The sequence below is a fragment of the Scyliorhinus torazame genome, chromosome 21, assembly GCF_047496885.1.
Source record: "Scyliorhinus torazame isolate Kashiwa2021f chromosome 21, sScyTor2.1, whole genome shotgun sequence".
Classification (NCBI taxonomy): Eukaryota; Metazoa; Chordata; class Chondrichthyes; order Carcharhiniformes; family Scyliorhinidae; genus Scyliorhinus; species Scyliorhinus torazame.
Window position 1 is genome coordinate 129,882,266 of NC_092727.1, and position 21,838 is coordinate 129,904,103.

The window sequence follows — 21,838 nt, forward strand, 5'->3', positions numbered from 1 at the left end:
TCGATCTTTTGTTGCTTGCAAGGGAACTAAGATCTTGCTGGCAACTACTGTCTGATTATGATTGGGAATTGTCACCTCAGTTGTGACAGAGGTGATGTTTGGGTCATGGGATATGCTTTATTTTAGGAGGGTATTTTGCCTTCTGATGAAGCAATATTTTTATTTATCTGCCATAACCGCTTTTCTTTAACTTTACATAAAAGAAAAGTTGTGTTTTTTTTTAAATCTGAATTTTTGAGCTTTTTCGTTTTAATTCATTTTCTTATGGGGGTGATGGGAAGGAGCGATTGGAAGAGGTGGGAAAGTTTTAGCAAGATGCACTGTAATGAAAATCCCACTGCGTTTTGGAAATATCAGCACGTGACTTCTCAAAGCCTCCCCAATATCTACAAGGCGCCAGTCAGGAATGTGATGGAATATTTTCCACTTGCCTGGATGAGTGCAACTACAACAACATTCGAAGCTTGATATCATTCAGGGCAAAGCATTCGACTTCCATTGGCACCCCTTCAGCCACCTTCAACATTCATTCCCTCCACCACCACTGCATAATGGAGCTGTGTGTACCATCTACAAGATGCACTGCAGCAACTCACCAAGGCTCCTTCGAAAGCACGTTCCAAACCCACGACCACTACCGCCTAGAAGGGCAAGAGTAGCATGGGAACATCACCACCTGCAAGTTCACCATCCTGATTTGGAAATATATCACTGTTCCTTCACTGTCACTGGGTCAAAATCCTGGGACTCCCTCCCTAACAGCACTGCGGATGTACCTACACCTCACAAGGACTGCAGCAGTTCATGAAGGCAGCTCGCCACCACCTTCTCGAGGAAATTTAGGAATGGGCAATAAATGCTGGTCTAGCCAGTGACAACCACATCCTGTGAAATATATATATATTTAATTGCTTTATACTAAAGGATAATATATTTTCTAATGGATTTGTGAATTTGGACCAAAAGGAAGATGGAACCTGTAATGGTAAATAAAACACTTTTTACATCTTCAGGATGCCCCATGGAACCTCACAGCCAATTAATTGCTTTTGAAGTGTAGTAGCAACTATTTATGGGCAAACTTGGCAGTCATTTTGTGTGCAGTAAGATTCCGCAAACGTCACTAAGAGCAGTACATTTATTGGTGGAATGAATTGTGCCATGTCGATCAGAAGGCAGATTGGCCTTGGTTTAGCATCTCCAATAGATCCCTATTCCTGACGAAGCATCACTTATCAGTGCTGCGCTCAAGTATTGGCCGAGATGCTTCAGATCTGGAGTGGAACCTTCTGACCCGGGTGATTATTACCACTGATATTCTGTGTCTATAAAACTGGCGCTGTACACCCAGCCCCAACTCCAACCAACGCACCGCTGCTTGGTGGCACTGTCACTGGGAGTTGAGCATTTAATTATTGGAAGTTTTAAAAATGGGAACTAAGAATTTTAACACTGCATCGCAGTTGGAGGATTAACTAAGGTAAGCAAGAAATCAATTTAATCAAAATCTCTCTGTAGATTGGTGGAACTGAGGAATACAAGATCTGCACGGGGATTAAGGAAGGACGAATTACAAAGCCCGTTGTCATCTGGTGCATTGGAACTTGTGCAACCATGTTTGCCTCGGAGGTTAGTGTGTATCAGTCATTCCAGATAACCTATGGTGAAGCATCTTTTCAAGAAGAGTTGAGGACCCATGTTCCAGTCCAACCCAGACATTTGAGATGAAAGCTCTTATGATGTCCTATGTAGTGGGACCTTTTCAGTCTAGGTCTGTATAGATATTGGCCTAGAGCCTGAAATTGGCACTAAGTTGAGATCACAATCACAGGCCATGGATACCAAAATATACATTTTGGACCAGCCTAATGTTTGGTGCATGGTAGAGTGAACTTCAACCTATCTCTGCTGCATCTGATCCCTTTATGGCGTGTGGTGGAAAAAACGTTACACCTTTGGGCTTTGACCTGTGAATATTTGATACTGACCCGGAGATCCTGATTGGCATATACTCTTAATTTCTTATCAGTAACATTTCCTCAATTTGATTAGCAAAAATATTCATGGGGAGAAAAAAAACCCTCTTGTAGCAAGATAGCGAGTAAATCAGCTTTCAGAAAGATGCAGAAATGCCAGTAATATACAAAGCAAGCCCATAGAATGCGGACTGTGATCAGAGACAAATCTGATTTGAGGGGTTTAAATACTGCACTTGTCTCTTGGTAACAGGTACTTTTGCTTTTCGCCCCCCTCATATAGGTGCAGTTTGGTCACGCTGGGGCCTGTGCTAATGAAAAGTCTGAAACCGCGATAGCCAAGAACCAGGCCCTGAGAGACATTGGGGCCATTGTGCCAAGGAACTTTGATGAGCTGGGAGAGGTCATCAAGTAAGAGCGCCATTTACAGGCACACTGGGACAAAGGGCGGGGATCCAGCGATGTGAAGGACCAATTCAGAGCGCACGTCTGGAATCAATTCTTTGCGCACAGGGTGAACCAACAGCTGGAGATGGGTTACTGGTGAATGGAGCACGAGGCGAAGAGACTGGGCTCCACTAATGCTGTAATAGAGAGAGGATAGGGTTGGGATTCTGAAAGGAAGAAATTGAATAGACAGGCGTCACTTATAAGCACTTGTAGCATTGGCAATTAGAATCATAGAATTCCCACTGTGCAAAAGGAGGCCATTCGGCCCATCAAGTCTATACCAACTCCCTGAAAGTGCCCCCCCCCCCCCCCCCCCGTAAACCCAAAACCCCATCTAACCGTTGAGCATTAAGGGACAATTTTACCACAGCCAACCCACTTAACCTGCACATCTTTGGACTGTGGGAGGAAACCAGAGCACCCGGAGGAAACCCACGCAGACACGGAGAAAGTGCAAACTCCACAGTCACCCAAGGTCAGAATTAAAGCCGGGTCCCTGACACTGTGGAGTAGCTAGCTGTGAGCTGAGCTGTTTAACCCTTTGAATGCTATCACAATGTTCTCAAGTATTCCAGATTGAGAAATCTCTTTAATTTGATAGGAACGTTTATGATGACCTCGTTTGTAAGGGTGTGATTGCACCTGCACAAGAAGTTCCTCCTCCAACGGTGCCAATGGACTACTCCTGGGCAAGGGTAAGTGGGGTTCAACACATCTAGTAACTGTAGAAGCCTTCTCCACTTGATACTTTATTAATGGTGATGTTTGTTACGATCCAGTTCGTGACCAGTATCTTTTTTAAAATAATTTTGAAATCCCAGTTACCCACTCGGAGAATAAAGCCACAAGATTCCACGGTTTTTAAACAAAATAATCAATCAAAATGATCAATCTATTAAATTCTGACGGACAGAATTAACATGAAGTAAATCTGAATTAACAGGCAAAATGTGGTAGACATATCCATAGATTCAGCAACCCACTCGTCATTGAGCAATGAGTCACAAAATCTTATCAAAACTCTGTCTCTTTTAAAGGATTTCAACTCTTCATTTTTGAAGATCTAGCCTCTGCATTCACTCAACCATTCTGACTTGGACTACTCAATGACTGCTCTCCTCTTAATGGTTCAATCTCTTCTCTTGAGACTGTTCCACAGGATTCACAACGTTGCCTCTTAATTGCCAGCACAATTCCAGCTCTTTTGCATTCCGGGCACTGCGCCTAGGTTTCTCCAAACTCTCATCTCCTGGCTGCCCCAAGCTATAAATGGCTCACAGGCCGCCTCTGAGCTTGTACTATTTCCATTGGATCCAGGACCTTCCACCACCATCCACTCTCCAGGATTTCCCCTGAGCCCTGATTGCACCAATCTACTCTAAGCTGCAAACTGCAACTGAACCCTCTTTCCCCCCGCAAACACACAGATAACTTAAAACCAGAGAACCTTCCTTGAGCTGCTCCCATCTCATTCAGCTCCAGCTCCCAATGCAAAATATCTCTCTGGGCTGCACTTGTTTAGCTGTTAACCCCTTAAAATCCACATGTCCTCCAACTTTTTTTTAAATAATTTTTTTATTCTCCTTTTTCACATTTACATCCATCAACAATAAACAATAATCAGCAAGATATGTCAGTCCCTATAATAACAACGATCCCATCTACCCACCAACCCCCAAACCTCTACATAAACAAATGACAAAAAGGAATCGGGAATTACCCGTAGTCACCCTTAATCTTACACAGCAGCCCCCCCCCCCCCCCCAAAACCCCAGGTCTCCAGCTCCTCCCGTCCACTGCCTCTTGTAAAACTCCTCCTCCCAACCTCGGTTCCTTCCCCCCAACTTTCCACCCCGGCTAGACCACTCGGACCCTGTTCTGCCAGGCTCCGATGGCCGCAGCCCCTCCCCCCACCTCACTTCCGTTCACTGGCCGGCTTAAACCGGCCAGCGTGGAGGCCCCCGCTCGGGTCCCTTTCCCACTTGCCCGGCCCAAGGAAAGCCCAAAGATCCCCTTTTAGTACACAAACCCCGCATATCCACCTACACCCCAAAGAGCCCTCATTTCGAGTGAAAGTCCCGTCCCTTCCCTTGTCCAAATATATACAACATTGGCTCCTTTAGTCTCTACACCCGCGTGCAGTGATACAAAAAAGAAGAAAATACAATCATGAGGTTACATCGGCACATGGCCATTCCTCAATTTGTCAGTTCTGCCACAGTCCTTCTGCTTTCGCAAACTCCTCCGCTGCTTCCGCCGTTCCAAAATAAAAGTCCCTGAGCTTGTAAGTCACCCTCAGCTTTGCTGGATATACAATGCCGCACCGCACCTTGCTAATGTACAGTGCCCTCTTCACCAGGTTGAAGGCAGCCCGCCTCCTCACCAGCTCCACCGTAAAGTCCTGGTATACACGTATACCAGCTCCAGCCCACTGCACCACCCGCTTCTGTTTGGCCCAGCACAGGACCTTCTCCTTCACACTGTACCTACGGAAGCACAGAGTCACTGCCCTTGGCGGCTCACTCGCCTTTGGTACAGGCCTCCATGACCGATGAGCCCGATCCAGTTCATATCGGGAGGGATCCCCCCCCTCCCCCAATAGTTTTGCCAGCATCGCGGCAAAATACTCAGTCGGCTTCAGTCCTTCAACTCCTTCGGGCAGCCCCACAATCCTCAAATTCTGTCGCCTGGATCTGTTTTCCAGGTCTTCCATTTTTCCTCGCAGATCCTTGTTAGTATCCATCACCTTCCGCATCTCCTTCCCCATCGAGGCAAGTTGATCACCGTGCTGCAATAACGTCTCCTCCACTTCCTTCAGCGCCTCCCCTTGCTCTCGCACCTCCGCCACTGCGCTCGCCACCTCCGTCCTCACCGGGGAAACCGCCTCCTCCACCAACACACTCAAAACCTCCCTCATCTTCTTCCTCACCGTCTCCATGCATTTCGCAATCTGCGCCAACTGCTTTTCGAATTCCGCAGCCATCACCTTAGTTATTTCTTCAGCCGTAAGCAATGCGGCCTCCCCTGGTGCTCCAGCCTCCATTTTCCCCGCGGTGACCTTTCCACTCCCCGACGGACCTTCAGCTGTTTTTTTGCTCACCCTCGACCTTTTTTTTTCCCTGTGCCTTCACTGTGCCTCCTCCGTGCCTCCTCCCTGCTTCTGCCGCCTCCGTGGACCCTGGGGCCGGGTTTAAAGCCCCGAAAATGCCGTTCCCGAACGGGAGCCCTCCATTGTGCGGCCGCCTCCCGCCCGCCGTCACCGGAAGTCTGTCCTCCAACTTTTAACGTGCATTGGACCCCGATTGCTTTAGTTTCATTTATTGCATTTTCTACAGTTAAACTTTATTTTTCTCAAAACTAAAGATTACTTCTAAAATATTAATGTGAACCATGACCTCAATATTCATCACATTTGAAAATATTTTAATGACTGAAGTTTTATGTTTTAAGCCAGTGACTTTTCAATCTTTGGTGTCGGGAGGGCTGCCCTCCATGCATATTCTGTGGTTAATTTGCTGGTTGGTCATGTTGCTGTTGATAAATGTGGTATGATATCTTATCCCATATAGACAGAAATCCAATGACCCTGTTGATCTCCTGAGGCTCCACAGTGATACATTTGAAGTTTTCTTTAGGAATTATTATATGAAACAATAAGCTTTAAAACGATTCCTTTTTCGTTATCCGAACATTTCCGGGAACAAATCTCCTAATGCAAACTGACATTGGGTGGGTGGGAATTTTCAATGTCCAATGAGTTACAGTTGTGTTTATTTGAAAACATGAACTCTGGCAGCCAGAGTTTTTTAAACACGATGAACTAAATAGTTGTAACTTTCTGTACGCATTTTGCACACTTATCGCAGGAGTTGGGTTTAATCCGAAAGCCAGCTTCCTTCATGACCAGCATCTGTGACGAGAGGGGTCAAGAGCTCATCTATGCTGGAATGCCCATCACTGAAATCTTCAAGGAGGACATGGGCCTAGGAGGTGTCCTGGGTTTGCTCTGGTTCCAGAGAAGGTGAGATGTCAGCCTCGCCCTACCCCGCAGCCCAAATCAGTTCAGTTTTTTGGGGCAGCTGTATTCTTTGACCGTACTTGTTGCCCATATCCAGTTGTCCCCATAAAATTGGAAATAACAAGACAAATGGGAGTGTTGGGATAATTTCTGAACAGCATTGATGATGGTTGAAATGCAACCTAGTACTCCTTCGGTCTATTGATTTTGTTTAATTGGTTGGGGTTTTTTTACTCAAAAGGGTACAAACAGGAAAATACTGGGTCCACCTGACAAAACTGAACTGATACTTGTGAACATTTTTTGTGACAGCAATATTGAAATGTGTGTGACCATTTTTGGATGGGCAGCAATCCAGTGCATATTGATGACTGTAAATGCACCTTTGATTTCAATCCTAAATTGTTTCTTCTGCATCGCTGTGTAATACCTGTCTTCAGATCACAATATGCGAAGAAGAAAGAGGGCACTGGCTGGAGATGACCAAATGGAGAAAAATTAGAATTTAAAAAAGAAAACATAAAAATAAATGCTATGCTTTAAACCACAGGGTGTCACCCTGAAAGAGTTCTGGAACTAATAAACCATTTCAGTTTCTTTGTTCACATGTGAAGTTATTTTCTCTTTCTCCAAGGTTGCCAAAACATGCCTGCCATTTTATCGAGATGTGCCTGATGGTAACAGCAGACCATGGTCCAGCTGTTTCTGGAGCTCACAACACCATTGTCTGTGCCCGAGCGGGGAAAGACCTCATCTCTAGCCTCACGTCAGGTCTCCTTACTATTGTGAGTCTACAGAATGCATTTACCTTGGTGCTAATCAATAAGATGTGGATTATACTTTTTAAAATCTGCATATTCTCTGTTCTGCTTTGCTGTTCAGTTTTTAAACCGGTTGGCACAGAAGTTTGTTTTTAAATTAGGCAACTCTGCTGCCTCATGAGGTTGTGTGCATCTGAACAGTTGCAACAAGAGTTAACTGTACCCGTCAGCCCTTTCAGTGACTTGCATGTCTCGGCCAGTTAATAAGAACGTGCTAGATTGATGAAGAAGAGCATGATCGATCCGTCTTTAATCTTATTCTGGCAACTAGTCCAGGGAAATCTGTCTTTTATGCTGACAAATTTTTGTTTTTCATGTTGTGAACTATGAACTAGGAAATACTAATTATCTTAAATTGTTCATACAGAGCAAGTAATATTGTTTTCCCTAATAATCTTTACTGAGCATTTTATTTGCCCCCCTCCCCAACACCTCCCAGAATACCTTTTAAAAGCCACTTGATTGCCACTCTTGTCTGTACTTCCTCTTCTCTGCAGTAGGTGGACACCTTTTCAGCTACTGAAATGAGCTGTGAGTACAGGGTGTTGGGGATGTTGTACTCTTATCAGGTCAGGCTCTCCAAAGGGCAGCACGGTGGCGCAGTGGTACCACTGCAGTCTCACGGCGCCGAGGTCCCAGGTTCGATCCCGGCTCTGGGTCACTGTCGGTGTAGAGTTTGCACGTTCTCCCCGTGTTTGCGTGGGTTTCACCCCCACAACCCAAAGATGTGCAGGGTAGGTGGATTGGCCATGCTAAATTGCCCCTCAATTGGAAAAAATGAATTGGGTACTCTAAATTTATTTTTTAAAAAGTCAGGCTCTCCATAACCTTGAATATACGCCCAATGACTCCAGGCTAGCAATTGAGCAACGATATGTTAATGACAGGGCATGCAGTAGTGTTCAAGCTAACCAGTTGTGCTGATGTAAATCTAATCCTGTGATTGTACCTTGGATGGATTTAAATCCATGAACAGATATTTCATAGAATCATAGAAAAATCATAGAATCCCTACAGTGCAGAAGGAGGCCATTCTGCCCATCGGGTCTGCATTGACCCTCTGAAAGAGCACCCCACCCTGGTCCACTCCCTCACCCTATCCCCGCAACCCCAACTAATCTTTGACACCTAAGGGGCAATTTATCGTGGGCACTCTCTTGCTTTGGGTCCTGCCCTAATTTGGGCGAGTTCCGGCCTTCTTTCTTTGAGACTGTCGGGGATTTTGGTGGTTACAGTGGAGCTGTGCCCATGGTTGGCATTCTTTTGGGTATCGGACGAGAGGAGGCTGCAGGAGGGGTAGAAGGCTGATGTCCTGGCCTTCGCCCCTCTGATAGCCTGGTTCTGCTTGGGTGGAGGACATTGGAGCAGCCTCGGGTGACAGCATGGCTGAGGGATCTGTTGGAGTTTTTGCAGTTGGAAAAAAATCAAATGAGCCATCAGAGGGTCGGAGGACGGGTTTGATTCGAGGTGGATGCTGTTCATTTCCCCCTTTAAGGATCTGGCTGTCGTCAGCAAACTAGGGGGCGATAGGTAAAGTGGGGGGGCAAGGCAGGGGTTTGGATAAATGAGGGAAATATGGGATTGTTTGGTGGGGGTATTGTAACAAAAGTTGTATAAAGTTGATTTGTCTTTTCTGTATGTTGTAAAATTAAAAATTCCCTGAATAACTGTTTTTTTTTTTATTCTTAAATTATTGATGCTGTATGTGTATGTTGCCACAGGGTGATCGATTTGGGGGTGCTTTAGATGCAGCTGCCAAGCAGTTCAGCAAAGCGTTTGACAGCAGCCTCATTGCAATGGACTTTGTCAATAAGATGAAAAAAGAAGGGAAGCTGATTATGGGGATTGGACATCGGGTGAAGTCGGTGAGTTCCACCGCAGTTCAATCTGGTTTGTCAATGTGTGTCTCTGCTGATAAAATTTCACTTTTTTTTAGGATTGACTTAGCTGTGGAGTCTTCTGTGATAAAATAACACAATGCACTCACTGTCTTTACTTCTGCGGGATTAATAGCCCCAGGGAGCCATAATGAATATTTACAAAACTGAAATGCAGTCTTAAAATGTGACTCTGGTTATTCTGTGCATTTTATTAAAAGGGAATGTCATGTTACCCCTTGAAAGTGGCTGGCTGGGAAATGTAATCCTGGCTGTTCTGTAACCAGCCACAAGATGTCACAGAAGAGCAAAGTGAGATATGTTAGTTTTTTAAACTTTAAAATGTAAAACCTCAATAAATATAACAACAACGCAAAAAAACCCCACAGGAATGGTCTAGCACCACAAGAAAAAGTAATGGTTCAACATACATCAACACGGGAAGACGGCAGCACGGTGGCACAGTGGTTAGCACAGCTGCCCCACGGCACCGAGGTCCCAGGTTCGATCCCGGCTCTGGGTCACTGTCCGTGTGGAGTTTACGAATTCCCCTCCGTGTCTACGTGGGTCTCACCCCACAACCCTTCTCACCCCACAACCCAAAGATATGCAGGATAGGTGGATTGGCCACGCTAAATTGCCCCTTAATTGGGAAAAAAAAAGGAATTGGGTACTTTAAATTTTTAGAAAAACTTTCCAGCATTTAGCAAAAAGCTCCTGTTCTGTTCACAGCAAGTTCTTAACTGAACACTCAATTTGACTGCTCCAGTCCCCAGCTCCTCCCATTAACTACATCTCTATACCACTAACTGGGTTATGACCATCGTACTAAGGCTAAACACAATGTCTTTAACTATCTACTTCCCAAAGAACCTTCTTTCTATAAACAAAGTTGCATTTGCCCTATTTTGGTAAACAATATACATGGTTGAAATAAATTATGATCTTTTCTGCTGCTTTATTTATCCCTTCTGCAGCCAGAGTTCTACCTGGCTTTTAAAACTGGATTTCTTTCTGAACATTAATGCAGCAGTCACATCACACACTAACCCAGGCTTTTCACCGTTACTGCCCATATACATACAATATACCTGAAATTCCTACATTCATTGCAGGATCCTCCAGGGACATAGCGCAAGACGTTTACCCCATGAAAAGACAAATGTGCACCACGATAAAATAAAGGATTGCATGTAGGGTGGAGCTAGAGCTCCGGCACCCACGTGACTCCTGAAATGTTAATTTTAATTAGATCTGTCCACTGAGATGCAAAAACGCATGTTGTACTCCTTCAATGTTGGTCACCACTATTCTATACCACTAAACCAGCAATTCATTTTGTGCTGCTTGGAAGTGTATATCATAAGGGTTAATGGTGTACTTGCATCTATTTAATAACTTGCTCCACATGCAGTTACTGAGCTGTACTGTTCCCAGGAGTGTCCCAGATGTTTTTGACTTGAGTCCGTATCATTGAACTTCAAGGGTTACATATAATTTAAATCTCAATAATTTGCATATATCTTGTTTTGTTCATTGATCCTAGATTCGTAAAATCGTAGAGTTTACAGTGCAGACGGAGGCCATTCGGCCCATCAAGTCTGCAACAGCCCTTGGAAAGAGCACTCTACTTAAGCTCATGCCTCCACTCTTTCCATGTAACCTATTAACCCCACCTAACCTTTTGGACACAAAGGGGCAATTTATCATGGCCAATCCACCTAACCTGCACATCTTTGATCTGGGAGGAAACCGGAGCGCCCGGAGGAAACCCACACCGACACGGGGAGAAAGTGAAAACTCCACGCAGACAGTCACCTGAGGCCGGAATTGAACCCGGGACCCTTGGAGCTGTGAGGCAGCAGAGCTAACCACTGTGCCACAGTGTCCCTGGAGCTGTGAGGCAGCAGTGCTACCCACTGTACTACAGTGCCCCATGGTCCCTGGAGCTGAGGTAGCAGTGCTAACCTCTGTGCCGCAGTGCCCCATGGTCCCTGGAGCTGAGGTAGCAGTGCTAACCTCTGTGCCCCATGGTCCCTGGAGCTGAGGTAGCAGAGCTAACCTCTGTGCCACCCACACCCTCGTGAACTGATTTAGTATTTATCAAAGAACAACCCGTTACAAACTGAAACAGGATAAACTAGCGAGTGTGGAATGCAAGTGTAGGTCTTCCTGAATTTCTCGGGTTCACGGGCTGTGGATTGGGCACTGCCATTGGTGTTTATATTCAGAGTTTTGAATGAGCTCAAATTAGAAACCGGTCAAGGGTGCATTGAAGCATTTACATCTGGAGGTAACAAAAGAAAGTGATAGTTTCCATAATTTTGAAAATATATGATGGGCTGTCACTTTGGTAATGCTATTAGCTAATAGAGATACTTGTAAGAAATTCACATTGATATCATTGCATTATGGTGTTTAATGATCACAGATTAATAATCCAGACATGAGGGTGCAGATCCTAAAGGATTTTGTGAAGCAGAATTTCCCGGCTACTCCCCTCCTCGATTACGCACTAGAAGTGGAGAAAATTACAACCTCCAAGGTATGGAACTATACTGGTGCATTGAAACCTGACTGGCAAGTAACCACTCTTCCACAGCAATTGATGCAGTCAGTGATTGAGTGACAGATATTAACTCCGCTTTAGAAATTCAAAAAGCAATTTTGTAAACATTACAAAATGTTCAGTGTTTAGAAAGAGAAAGAAGCACATCCATCATCTGAACCCAACTGGAACAATCTCTTTTTTGGTGCATTTCCAGCACTCTTATACTCCATTCCTTTTGCTATAAATAGCAACATTCCATTTGCTTTTCTTTATTATCTGCTGCACCTACGTGCTCGTTTTCTGTGAGTCATGCACAAGATCATTCCGATCCCTCTGCATCGGAGCACCCCAAAGTCTCTCCCCATTTTAGATAATAGTTGCCTTTCCATTTTTTTGACCAAAATGCATGATCTCTGGGCAGCAATGATGTTGCAGTGGGTTAGCCCTACTGTCTCACGGCGCCGAGGTCCCAGGTTCGATCCTGGCTCTGGGTCACTGTCCGTGTGGAGTTTGCACATTCTCCCGTGTTTCATAGAATCTTACAGCATGGAAACAGGCCCTTCGGCCCAACCAGTCCATGCCGCCCAGTTTTTACCATTTAAGCTAGTCCCAGTTGCCCGCACTTGGCCCATAACCCTCTATACCCATCTTACCCATGTAACTATCTAAATGCTTTTTAAAAGACACAATTGTACCCGCCTCTACTACTGCCTCTGGCAGCCCATTCCAGACACTCACTACCCTCTGAGTGAAGAAATTGCCCCTCTGGACCCTTCTGAATCTCTCCCCTCTCACCTTAAACCTATGCCCTCTAGTTTTAGACTCTCCTACCTTTGGGAAAAGATGTTGACTATCTACCTTATCTATGCCCCTCATGACTTCCGGGTGCGGCGATGACCAGCTGAGTCGCACGTTTCGGCAGCTCCCTGTGAAACGGACATTTGGGCTCTTGATAGGAGCCCCAACGGCAATTGTGACGGCTAAAAACACTGTGCGGTAAACCAGAAGGGAATCCCCCCTGGATACGGATGGAAAAAGGAGAGGGAAGTGGCCAGATTGCAGTGGATCCTTTAGAACAGCGGCAAGGAAGGCAAGCAAAAACCAAGATGGCGTCGGAAGGTGGCAGTTTAACATGGGGCCCTGAACAACAAGAGTTCTTGAAATGCTGTGTGGAAGAGATCAAAAAGGAAATGAAGAAAGAGCTGTTGGCCCCGATACTACAGGCGATCGAAGGGCTAAAGGAGGAACAAAAGACCCAGGAGCGGGAGCTTCGGGTCGTGAAGGCAAAGGCAGCCGAGAATGAGGACGATATACAGGGCCTGGTGGTGAAGACGGAGACGCAGGAGGCACATCAGAAACGATGTGTGGAAAGGTTGGAGGCACTGGAAAACAACGCAAGGAGGAACAACCTGAGGATTCTTGGTCTTCCTGAAGGTGTGGAGGGAGCGGACGTCGGGGCATATGTGAGCACGATGCTGCACTCGTTAATGGGAGCGGAGGCCCCGGCGGGTCCGTTGGAGGTGGAGGGAGCATACCGAGTGATGGCGCGAGGACCGAGAGCAGGAGAAATTCCCAGAGCCATAGTGGTGAGATTCCTCCGTTTTAAGGATAGAGAAATGGTCCTTAGATGGGCGAAGAAAACTCGGAGCAGTAAATGGGAGAACGCGGTGATCCGCGTTTATCAAGACTGGAGTGCGGAGGTGGCGAGAAGGAGGGCGAGCTTTAATCGGGCCAAGGCGGTGCTTCATAAAAAGAAGATAAAATTTGGAATGCTGCAACCGGCAAGACTGTGGGTCACATATCGAGAGAGGCACCACTACTTTGAGACGGCGGATGAAGCGTGGACTTTTATTGTGGAAGAAAAACTGGAATGAGCGGGTTATTAAAAAGAATGTTCGAACAAAGTGGTGGGGCGAATGTGGGGGGCAAAGAGGGGTTTTATGTACTAATCCTGCGATGTGGTAACTTTTCTCTCTCCCACAGGTGGTGATGGGGGGAGGAGGGGAGGTGGAGGAGATGGGGCGTTGGCCATTGGGGGCGGGGCCAAGGGAGAAGCGCGGGCTTGGTTCCCGCGCTATGATAATCATGGCGGGAAAAGAGAAGCAGGAAGGAGGGGGCGTCGCACTGTGCGAGCCGAGGTCACGGGGGGAAGCCGAGGTCAGCCAGAGTTTGCTGACTTCTGGGAGCAACATGGGGGGAGTAATTACGCTAGCGGGGGATCTAGCGGGGGGGGTGGGAGGGGGGAATTACTGGGTTGCTGCTGCTGGGGAGAGGGGGGAGCTGGTATGGGAGAGGATGGGCGGGGGGCACCGCCTGGGGGAGATACAGCTGCGTGGGAACCGGGTGAGGAGCTGGAAAAAGGTGATGGCTAATCGACAAGGGGGGGGGGTAGGAAGCCCCCCAACTCGGCTGATCACGTGGAACGTGAGAGGGCTGAACGGGCCGATAAAGAGGGCACGGGTACTCGCACACCTTAAGAAACTTAAGGCAGATGTGGTTATGTTACAGGAAACGCACCTGAAACTGATAGACCAGGTTAGGCTACGCAAAGGATGGGTGGGGCAGGTGTTCCATTCGGGGCTAGATGCGAAAAACAGGGGGGTGGCTATATTAGTGGGGAAGCGGGTAATGTTCGAGGCAAAGACTATAGTGGCGGATAACGGGGGCAGATACGTGATGGTGAGTGGCAAACTACAGGGGGAGACGGTGGTTTTGGTAAACGTATATGCCCCGAACTGGGACGATGCCAATTTTATGAGGCGGATGCTAGGACGCATTCCGGACCTAGAGATGGGAAAGCTGATAATGGGGGGAGATTTTAATACGGTGTTGGAACCAGGGCTGGATAGGTCGAAGTCCAGGACTGGAAGGAGGCCGGCAGCAGCCAAGGTACTTAAAGATTTTATGGAGCAGATGGGAGGTGTAGACCCGTGGAGATTTAGCAGACCTAGGAGTAAGGAGTTCTCGTTTTTCTCCTATGTCCATAAAGTCTACTCGCGAATAGACTTTTTTGTGCTGGGTAGGGCATTGATCCCGAAGGTGAGGGGAACGGAGTATACGGCTATAGCCATTTCGGATCACGCTCCACACTGGGTGGACTTGGAGATAGGGGAGGAAACAGGAGGGCGCCCACCCTGGAGAATGGACATGGGACTAATGGCAGATGAGGGTGTGTGTCTAAGGGTGAGGGGGTGCATTGAAAAGTACTTGGAACTCAATGATAATGGGGAGGTCCAGGTGGGAGTGGTCTGGGAGGCGTTGAAGGCGGTGGTTAGAGGGGAGCTGATATCAATAAGGGCACATAAAGGGAAGCAGGAGAGTAAGGAACGGGAGCGGTTGCTGCAAGAACTTTTGAGGGTGGACAGACAATATGCGGAAGCACCGGAGGAGGGACTGTACAGGGAAAGGCAAAGGCTACATGTAGAATTTGACTTGCTGACTACAGGCACTGCAGAGGCACAATGGAGGAAGGCACAGGGTGTACAGTACGAATATGGGGAGAAGGCGAGCAGGTTGCTGGCACACCAATTGAGGAAAAGGGGAGCAGCGAGGGAAATAGGGGGAGTGAGGGATGAGGAAGGAGAGATGGAGCGGGGAGCGGAGAGAGTGAATGGAGTGTTCAAGACATTTTATAAAAAATTATATGAAGCTCAACCCCCGGATGGGAGGGAGAGAATGATGGGCTTCTTGGATCGGCTGGAATTTCCCAAGGTGGAAGAGCAGGAAAGGGTGGGACTGGGAGCACAGATCGAGGTAGAAGAAGTGGTGAAAGGAATTAGGAGCATGCAGGCGGGAAAGGCCCCGGGACCGGATGGATTCCCAGTCGAATTCTATAGAAAATATGTGGACTTGCTCGCCCCGGTACTGACGAGGACCTTTAATGAGGCAAAGGAAAGGGGACAACTGCCCCCGACTATGTCTGAAGCAACGATATCGCTTCTCTTAAAGAAGGAAAAGGACCCGCTACAATGCGGGTCCTATAGACCTATTTCCCTCCTAAATGTAGATGCCAAGGTCCTGGCCAAGGTAATGGCAATGAGAATAGAGGAATGTGTCCCGGGGGTGGTCCACGAGGACCAAACTGGGTTTGTGAAGGGGAGACAGCTGAACACGAATATACGGAGGTTGTTAGGGGTAATGATGATGGCCCCACCAGAGGGAGAAACGGAGATAGTAGTGGCGATGGATGCCGAGAAAGCATTTGATAGAGTGGAGTGGGATTATTTGTGGGAGGTGTTGAGGAGATTTGGTTTTGGAGAGGGGTATGTTAGATGGGTGCAGCTGTTGTATAGGGCCCCATTGGCGAGCGTGGTCACGAATGGACGGGGATCTGCATATTTTCGGCTCCATAGAGGGACAAGGCAGGGATGCCCTCTGTCCCCATTATTGTTTGCACTGGCGATTGAGCCCCTGGCGATAGCGTTGAGGGGTTCCAAGAAGTGGAGGGGAGTACTTAGGGGAGGAGAAGAGCACCGGGTATCTTTGTATGCGGACGATTTGCTACTATACGTGGCGGACCCGGCGGAGGGGATGCCAGAAATAATGCGGATACTTGGGGAGTTTGGGGATTTTTCAGGGTATAAATTGAACATGGGGAAAAGTGAGTTGTTTGTGGTGCATCCAGGGGAGCAGAGTAGAGAAATAGAGGACCTACCGTTGAGGAAGGTAACAAGGGACTTTCGTTACCTGGGGATCCAGATAGCTAAGAATTGGGGCACATTGCATAGGTTAAATTTAACGCGGTTGGTGGAACAGATGGAGGAGGATTTCAAGAGATGGGATATGGTATCCCTGTCAATGGCAGGGAGGGTGCAGGCGGTTAAGATGGTGGTCCTCCCGAGATTCCTCTTTGTGTTTCAGTGCCTCCCGGTGGTGATTACGAAGGCTTTTTTTAAAAGGATTGAAAAGAGCATCATGGGTTTTGTGTGGGCCAGGAAGACCCCGAGAGTGAGGAAGGGATTCTTACAGCGTAGCAGGGATAGGGGGGGGCTGGCACTACCGAGCCTAAGTGAGTATTATTGGGCCGCTAATATTTCAATGGTGAGTAAGTGGATGGGAGAGGAGGAGGGAGCGGCGTGGAAGAGATTAGAGAGGGCGTCCTGTAGGGGGACTAGCCTACAGGCTATGGTGACAGCCCCATTGCCGTTCTCACCGAGGAACTACACCACAAGCCCGGTGGTGGTGGCTACACTGAAGATTTGGGGACAGTGGAGACGGCATAGGGGAAAGACTGGAGCCTTGGGGGGGTCCCCGATAAGAAACAACCATAGGTTTGCCCCGGGGGGAATGGATGGGGGATATGGAATGTGGCAAAGAGCAGGAATAACGCAACTGAAAGATCTGTTTGTGGATGGGAAGTTCGCGAGTCTGGGAGCGCTGACCGAGAAATATGGGTTGCCCCAAGGGAATGCATTCAGGTATATGCAACTGAGGGCTTTTGCGAGGCAACAGGTGAGGGAATTCCCGCAGCTCCCGACACAAGAGGTGCAGGACAGAGTGATCTCAAAGACATGGGTGGGGGATGGTAAGGTGTCAGATATATAGAGGGAAATGAGGGACGAAGGGGAGACTATGGTAGATGAACTAAAAGGGAAATGGGAAGAAGAGCTGGGGGAGGAGATCGAGGAGGGGCTGTGGGCAGATGCCCTAAGCAGGGTAAACTCGTCGTTCTCGTGTGCCAGGCTAAGCCTGATTCAGTTTAAGGTATTACACAGGGCACATATGACTGGAGCACGGCTCAGTAAATTTTTTGGGGTGGAGGATAGGTGTGCGAGGTGCTCGAGAAGCCCAGCGAATCATACCCATATGTTTTGGTCATGCCCGGCACTACAGGGGTTTTGGATGGGGGTGACAAAGGTGCTTTCAAAAGTAGTAGGAGTCCGGGTCGAACCAAGCTGGGGGTTGGCTATATTTGGGGTTGCACAAGAGCCGGGAGTGCAGGAGGCGAGAGAGGCCGATGTTTTGGCCTTTGCGTCCCTAGTAGCCCGGCGCAGGATATTGCTAATGTGGAAAGAAGCCAAGCCCCCGGGGGTGGAGACCTGGATAAATGACATGGCGGGGTTTATAAAGCTAGAGCGGATTAAGTTCGTCCTAAGGGGGTCGGCTCAAGGGTTCACCAGGCGGTGGCAACCGTTCGTCGAATACCTCGCAGAAAGATAGACGGAATGGGAAAAAGAAGGCAGCAGCAGCAGCCCAGGATCGGGGAGGGGCGGGGGGGGGGGAGAGGAGGAACCAGAAGGACTCTCAGGGTTGTTAATATATACTGTATAGTATGTATAGGTCGTTGCTACAGATAATTATATATTGGACTGTTAAATTATATTTTTGGAGAGTGTTACTTGTGACAAGGCAGTTGCCAATTAGGGCTAGTTTTCATTTTTGTTATTTATTATTTATTCATTTTTTGTTTATAAAATAGGTCATTGTTATTTGTGTTGTTATAATATTGTGTAAAGGATGCACAATGTACTGTGTTGGTTGACCAAAAATTTTCAATAAAATATTTAATTAAAAAAAAAAAATCTATGCCCCTCATTATTTTATAGACCTCTATAAGATCACCCCTAAGCCTCCTACGCTCCAGGGAAAAAAGTCCCAGTCTATCCAGCCTCTCCTTATAACTCAAACCATCAAGTCCCGGCAACATCCTAGTAAATCTTTTCTGCACTCTTTCCAGTTTAATAATATCCTTTCTATAATAGGGTGACCAGAACTGCACACAGTATTCCAAGTGTGGCCGTACCAATGTCTTGTACAACTTCAACAAGACGTCCCAACTCCTGTATTCAATGTTCTGACCAATGAAACCAAGCATGCCGAATGCCTTCTTCACCACCCTGTCCACCTGCGACTCTACCTTCAAGGAGCTATGAACCTGTACTCCTAGATCTCTTTGTTCTATAACTCTCCCCAACGCCATACCATTAACTGAGTAGGTCCTGGCCTGATTCGATCTGCCAAAATGCATCACCTCACATTTATCTAAATTAAACTCCATCTGCCATTCGTCGGCCCACTGGCCTAATTGATCAAGATCCCGTTGCAATCCTAGATAACCTTCTTCACTATCCACTGTGCCACCAATCTTGGTGTCATCTGCAAACTTACTAACCATGCCTCCTAAATTCTCATCCAAATCATTAATATAAATCACAAATAACAGTGGACCCAGCACCGATCCCTGAGGCACACCACTGGTCACAGGCCTCCAGTTTGAAAAACAACCCTCTACAACCACCCTCTGCCTTCTGTCGTCCAGCCAATTTTGAATCCAATTGGCAACCTCACCCTGGATCCCGTGAGCTTTAACCTTCTGCAACAACCTACCATGTGGTACCTTGTCAAAGGCTTTGCTAAAGTCCATGTAGACAACGTCTACTGCACTGCCCTCATCTACCTTCTTGGTCACCCCCTCAAAAAACTCAATCAAATTTGTGAGACATGATTTTCCACGCACAAAGCCATGCTGACTGCCCCAAATCAGTCCTTGCCTCTCTCTTTGCGTGGCTTTCGACCCCACAACCCAAACATTGTGCAGGCTAGGTGGATTGGCCACGCTAAATTGCCCCTTAATTGGAAAAAATTAATTGGATTTTCTAAATTTTTTAAAAAGTGCATGACCTCACATTTATCCACGTTAAGCTCCATCTGCCACATTTTGGCCCACACTCCTAACCTATCTATATCCATTTGTAAGGTTCTTATTTCCAAAATGGAATCTGCAGGACAAGGTGTGAGCTCTCAAACGTGTGGTTTATTTTGGAACCCTGGAGAAGAAGTGACCATTTTAGAATTATTGTGGTTATTAAAACTTTTCCCTTTGTTTGTTTATTACTGATGTACGAACATGGATTGAGAATTGAATGGTTAAATGTTTTTTTGTTTCAGAAACCAAATCTTATCCTGAATGTTGATGGTTTTATTGGTGTTGCCATGGTTGACTTGCTAAGAAACTGTGGTGCTTTTACAAGGTAGATATTCTTTCAATTTTAGATGTGGCGCTACCCAAGACGGAGGCTTGTATTTCTGTAGCGCTTTTCACAAGCACAGGATGTCCATAGTGTATTTTCGCCAATGTAGCAGCCAAAGTGTTACATTTGCAGTGTTGGATGAGGGAAGAATATTGGTCAAGACCTGCCCTTTTGTTCTTTGAAATAATATCATGGGATATTTTGTAGCCACCTTGGAGCGCAGTCGACAGGAAGTGCAGCACTCACTCAGGCTGTGTCAAGTAACTTACAAGATAGATTTGATGTGCCAGGTAGGAGCTTAACAGTTACTTTCTGTGCAAAAGAACTGGAACTTTACATGAAGCTTTATCATGCTTCAGGGTATTCAAGGCATTTGGCATGTTGAATTTATTTATTTATTTTTAATTTTAGAATACCCAATTCATTTTTTTTCCAATTAAGGGGCAATTTAGCGTGGCCAATCCACCTACCGTGCACATCTTTTGGGTTGTGGGGGCGAAACCCGCGCAAACATGGGGGGAATGTGCAAACTCCACATGGACAGTGACCCAGAGCCAGGATCGAACCTGTGACCTCAGCGCCGTGAGGCAGCAGTGCTAACCACTGCCGCGGTGCTGCCCGACATGGTGAATTTATTGAAGTGCCGTGTCAATTGCCATCCAGGGAAATTGGACTTGCACTTCAATACTGGGAACTTCTCAATGCTTCAAAGCATGTTTTAATTTATTCGCTTTTGTGGGAAAATAGTACCATATTCGCACAACAAGATTCATGGCACCATCTGTTTTTTGATTGTTGTGATTTTGGTTGAACAATCAAAAATTCTCCTGATTTTCTTTGATTTGTGGCATGACAGGATAGGATGGACCTCGGTGAAGGATCCTATCTGAAAATGACAACTGACAGTGTAGCCTCCCCGAACAGGCGCCGGAATGTGGCGACTAGGGGCTTTTCACAGTAACTTCATTGAAGCCTACTCGTGACAATAAGCAATTTTAATTTTAATTTCATTTTCAACACTGCTCTGGGAGTGTCTGTAGATTGTGTTGAACTCTTGAAGTAGGTCTTCTGACTCTGTCGACTGTGCTACCACTGACACTTAATATATTAATTCTCGGGGATGGAGGGGGGAATATTTTTGTGGACGCTCACGCACCCCACCCCTGCCTCCCATGTGGAAATATGCAGCAGATCCCAGAAAGTGATTGGTTAATGTTAATCATTTCACTCCCAAAAAAGGTAACCATTTGATTTTGTTGTGTGCAGGGAGGAAGCTGATGAGTATGTGGAGATTGGCGCTCTGAATGGAATCTTCGTTCTTGGACGGAGTATGGGCTTTATTGGTAAGTTATAGTAGATTTTTCTTTTAAATGGTCAGGACAAAAAGTAGCTGAAGTGACACCTGTCTCCCCTCTCCTACGCTGTTAGGCTGCCCAGGGGTCAACTCAGGAAGCACTTCCACACAAATGGTGGAAATCTGGAATTCTGTTTCCAAAAAAACCATGTGTTCTAGATTAAATGAAATTTTAATGACTAAGCTATAGATATTTGTTAGGTACGGTAATAGGGTATATAGCGTCACAGTAAGTAGCTGATCAGTATCTTAATTCTATTTACCTCCGTTAGCTCCATATTCTTTAATAATCCTGCCTAACAAAAATTGGCTGGTCTCTGAGCTAATCTTAATTGACCTGAAATTCAGTTTCAACAACATGTGTACAAAGAAATAGAAGACAGGTTTGTGACCTGTCCTCTTATTGTAATCCTTTAAGCTCTGGTATCACTCTATCTCTTGCCTGAGGTGTGGTGACCACAACAGAACACTCCAACCTTTTTGATTACTTTGTGGTGTGAACCAGCTCCCAGTGATTTATGTACATGAACATCTAGATCCCTTTGCTCTTGCACAGATCCTTGTCTGTTTCCGACCTTGCACATTTAACTCCATCTGCCTTAAACTTGTCCAGTTCCCGTAATCTGTTAGTGTCCCGTTGCAAATTTCTGCTTCCATCTATACAACCTGTTCTGCCTCCTAACTGCTGCCACCAGAAGTGAAGTGATCGGGGGTCTGTCTGTACTGTGGGGTGGGTGGCAGAAGTGCAGCAGCTGCACATGCACACTTGCTTCAGAATTGCATGCGTGGGTTTCTCATTTCACACCAACAGAACACGTGTC

General features: G+C 46.6%; 1 protein-coding gene across 3 annotated transcripts in view; it reads left to right on the plus strand.

Annotated features, from left to right (window-relative positions):
* Positions 1 to 21,838, plus strand: part of LOC140398669 (ATP-citrate synthase) — an 85,032-nt gene that overhangs the window by 60,768 nt on the left and 2,426 nt on the right. For all 3 annotated transcript variants that reach the window (XM_072487640.1, XM_072487641.1, XM_072487642.1), the window contains 9 exons: positions 1,519 to 1,629; positions 2,260 to 2,387; positions 3,028 to 3,121; positions 6,293 to 6,447; positions 7,079 to 7,229; positions 8,987 to 9,130; positions 11,574 to 11,687; positions 19,581 to 19,663; positions 20,930 to 21,006. In XM_072487640.1, the coding sequence (XP_072343741.1) occupies positions 1,519 to 1,629; positions 2,260 to 2,387; positions 3,028 to 3,121; positions 6,293 to 6,447; positions 7,079 to 7,229; positions 8,987 to 9,130; positions 11,574 to 11,687; positions 19,581 to 19,663; positions 20,930 to 21,006 (1,057 nt within the window). The remainder of the gene's footprint in view (positions 1 to 1,518; positions 1,630 to 2,259; positions 2,388 to 3,027; positions 3,122 to 6,292; positions 6,448 to 7,078; positions 7,230 to 8,986; positions 9,131 to 11,573; positions 11,688 to 19,580; positions 19,664 to 20,929; positions 21,007 to 21,838) is intronic.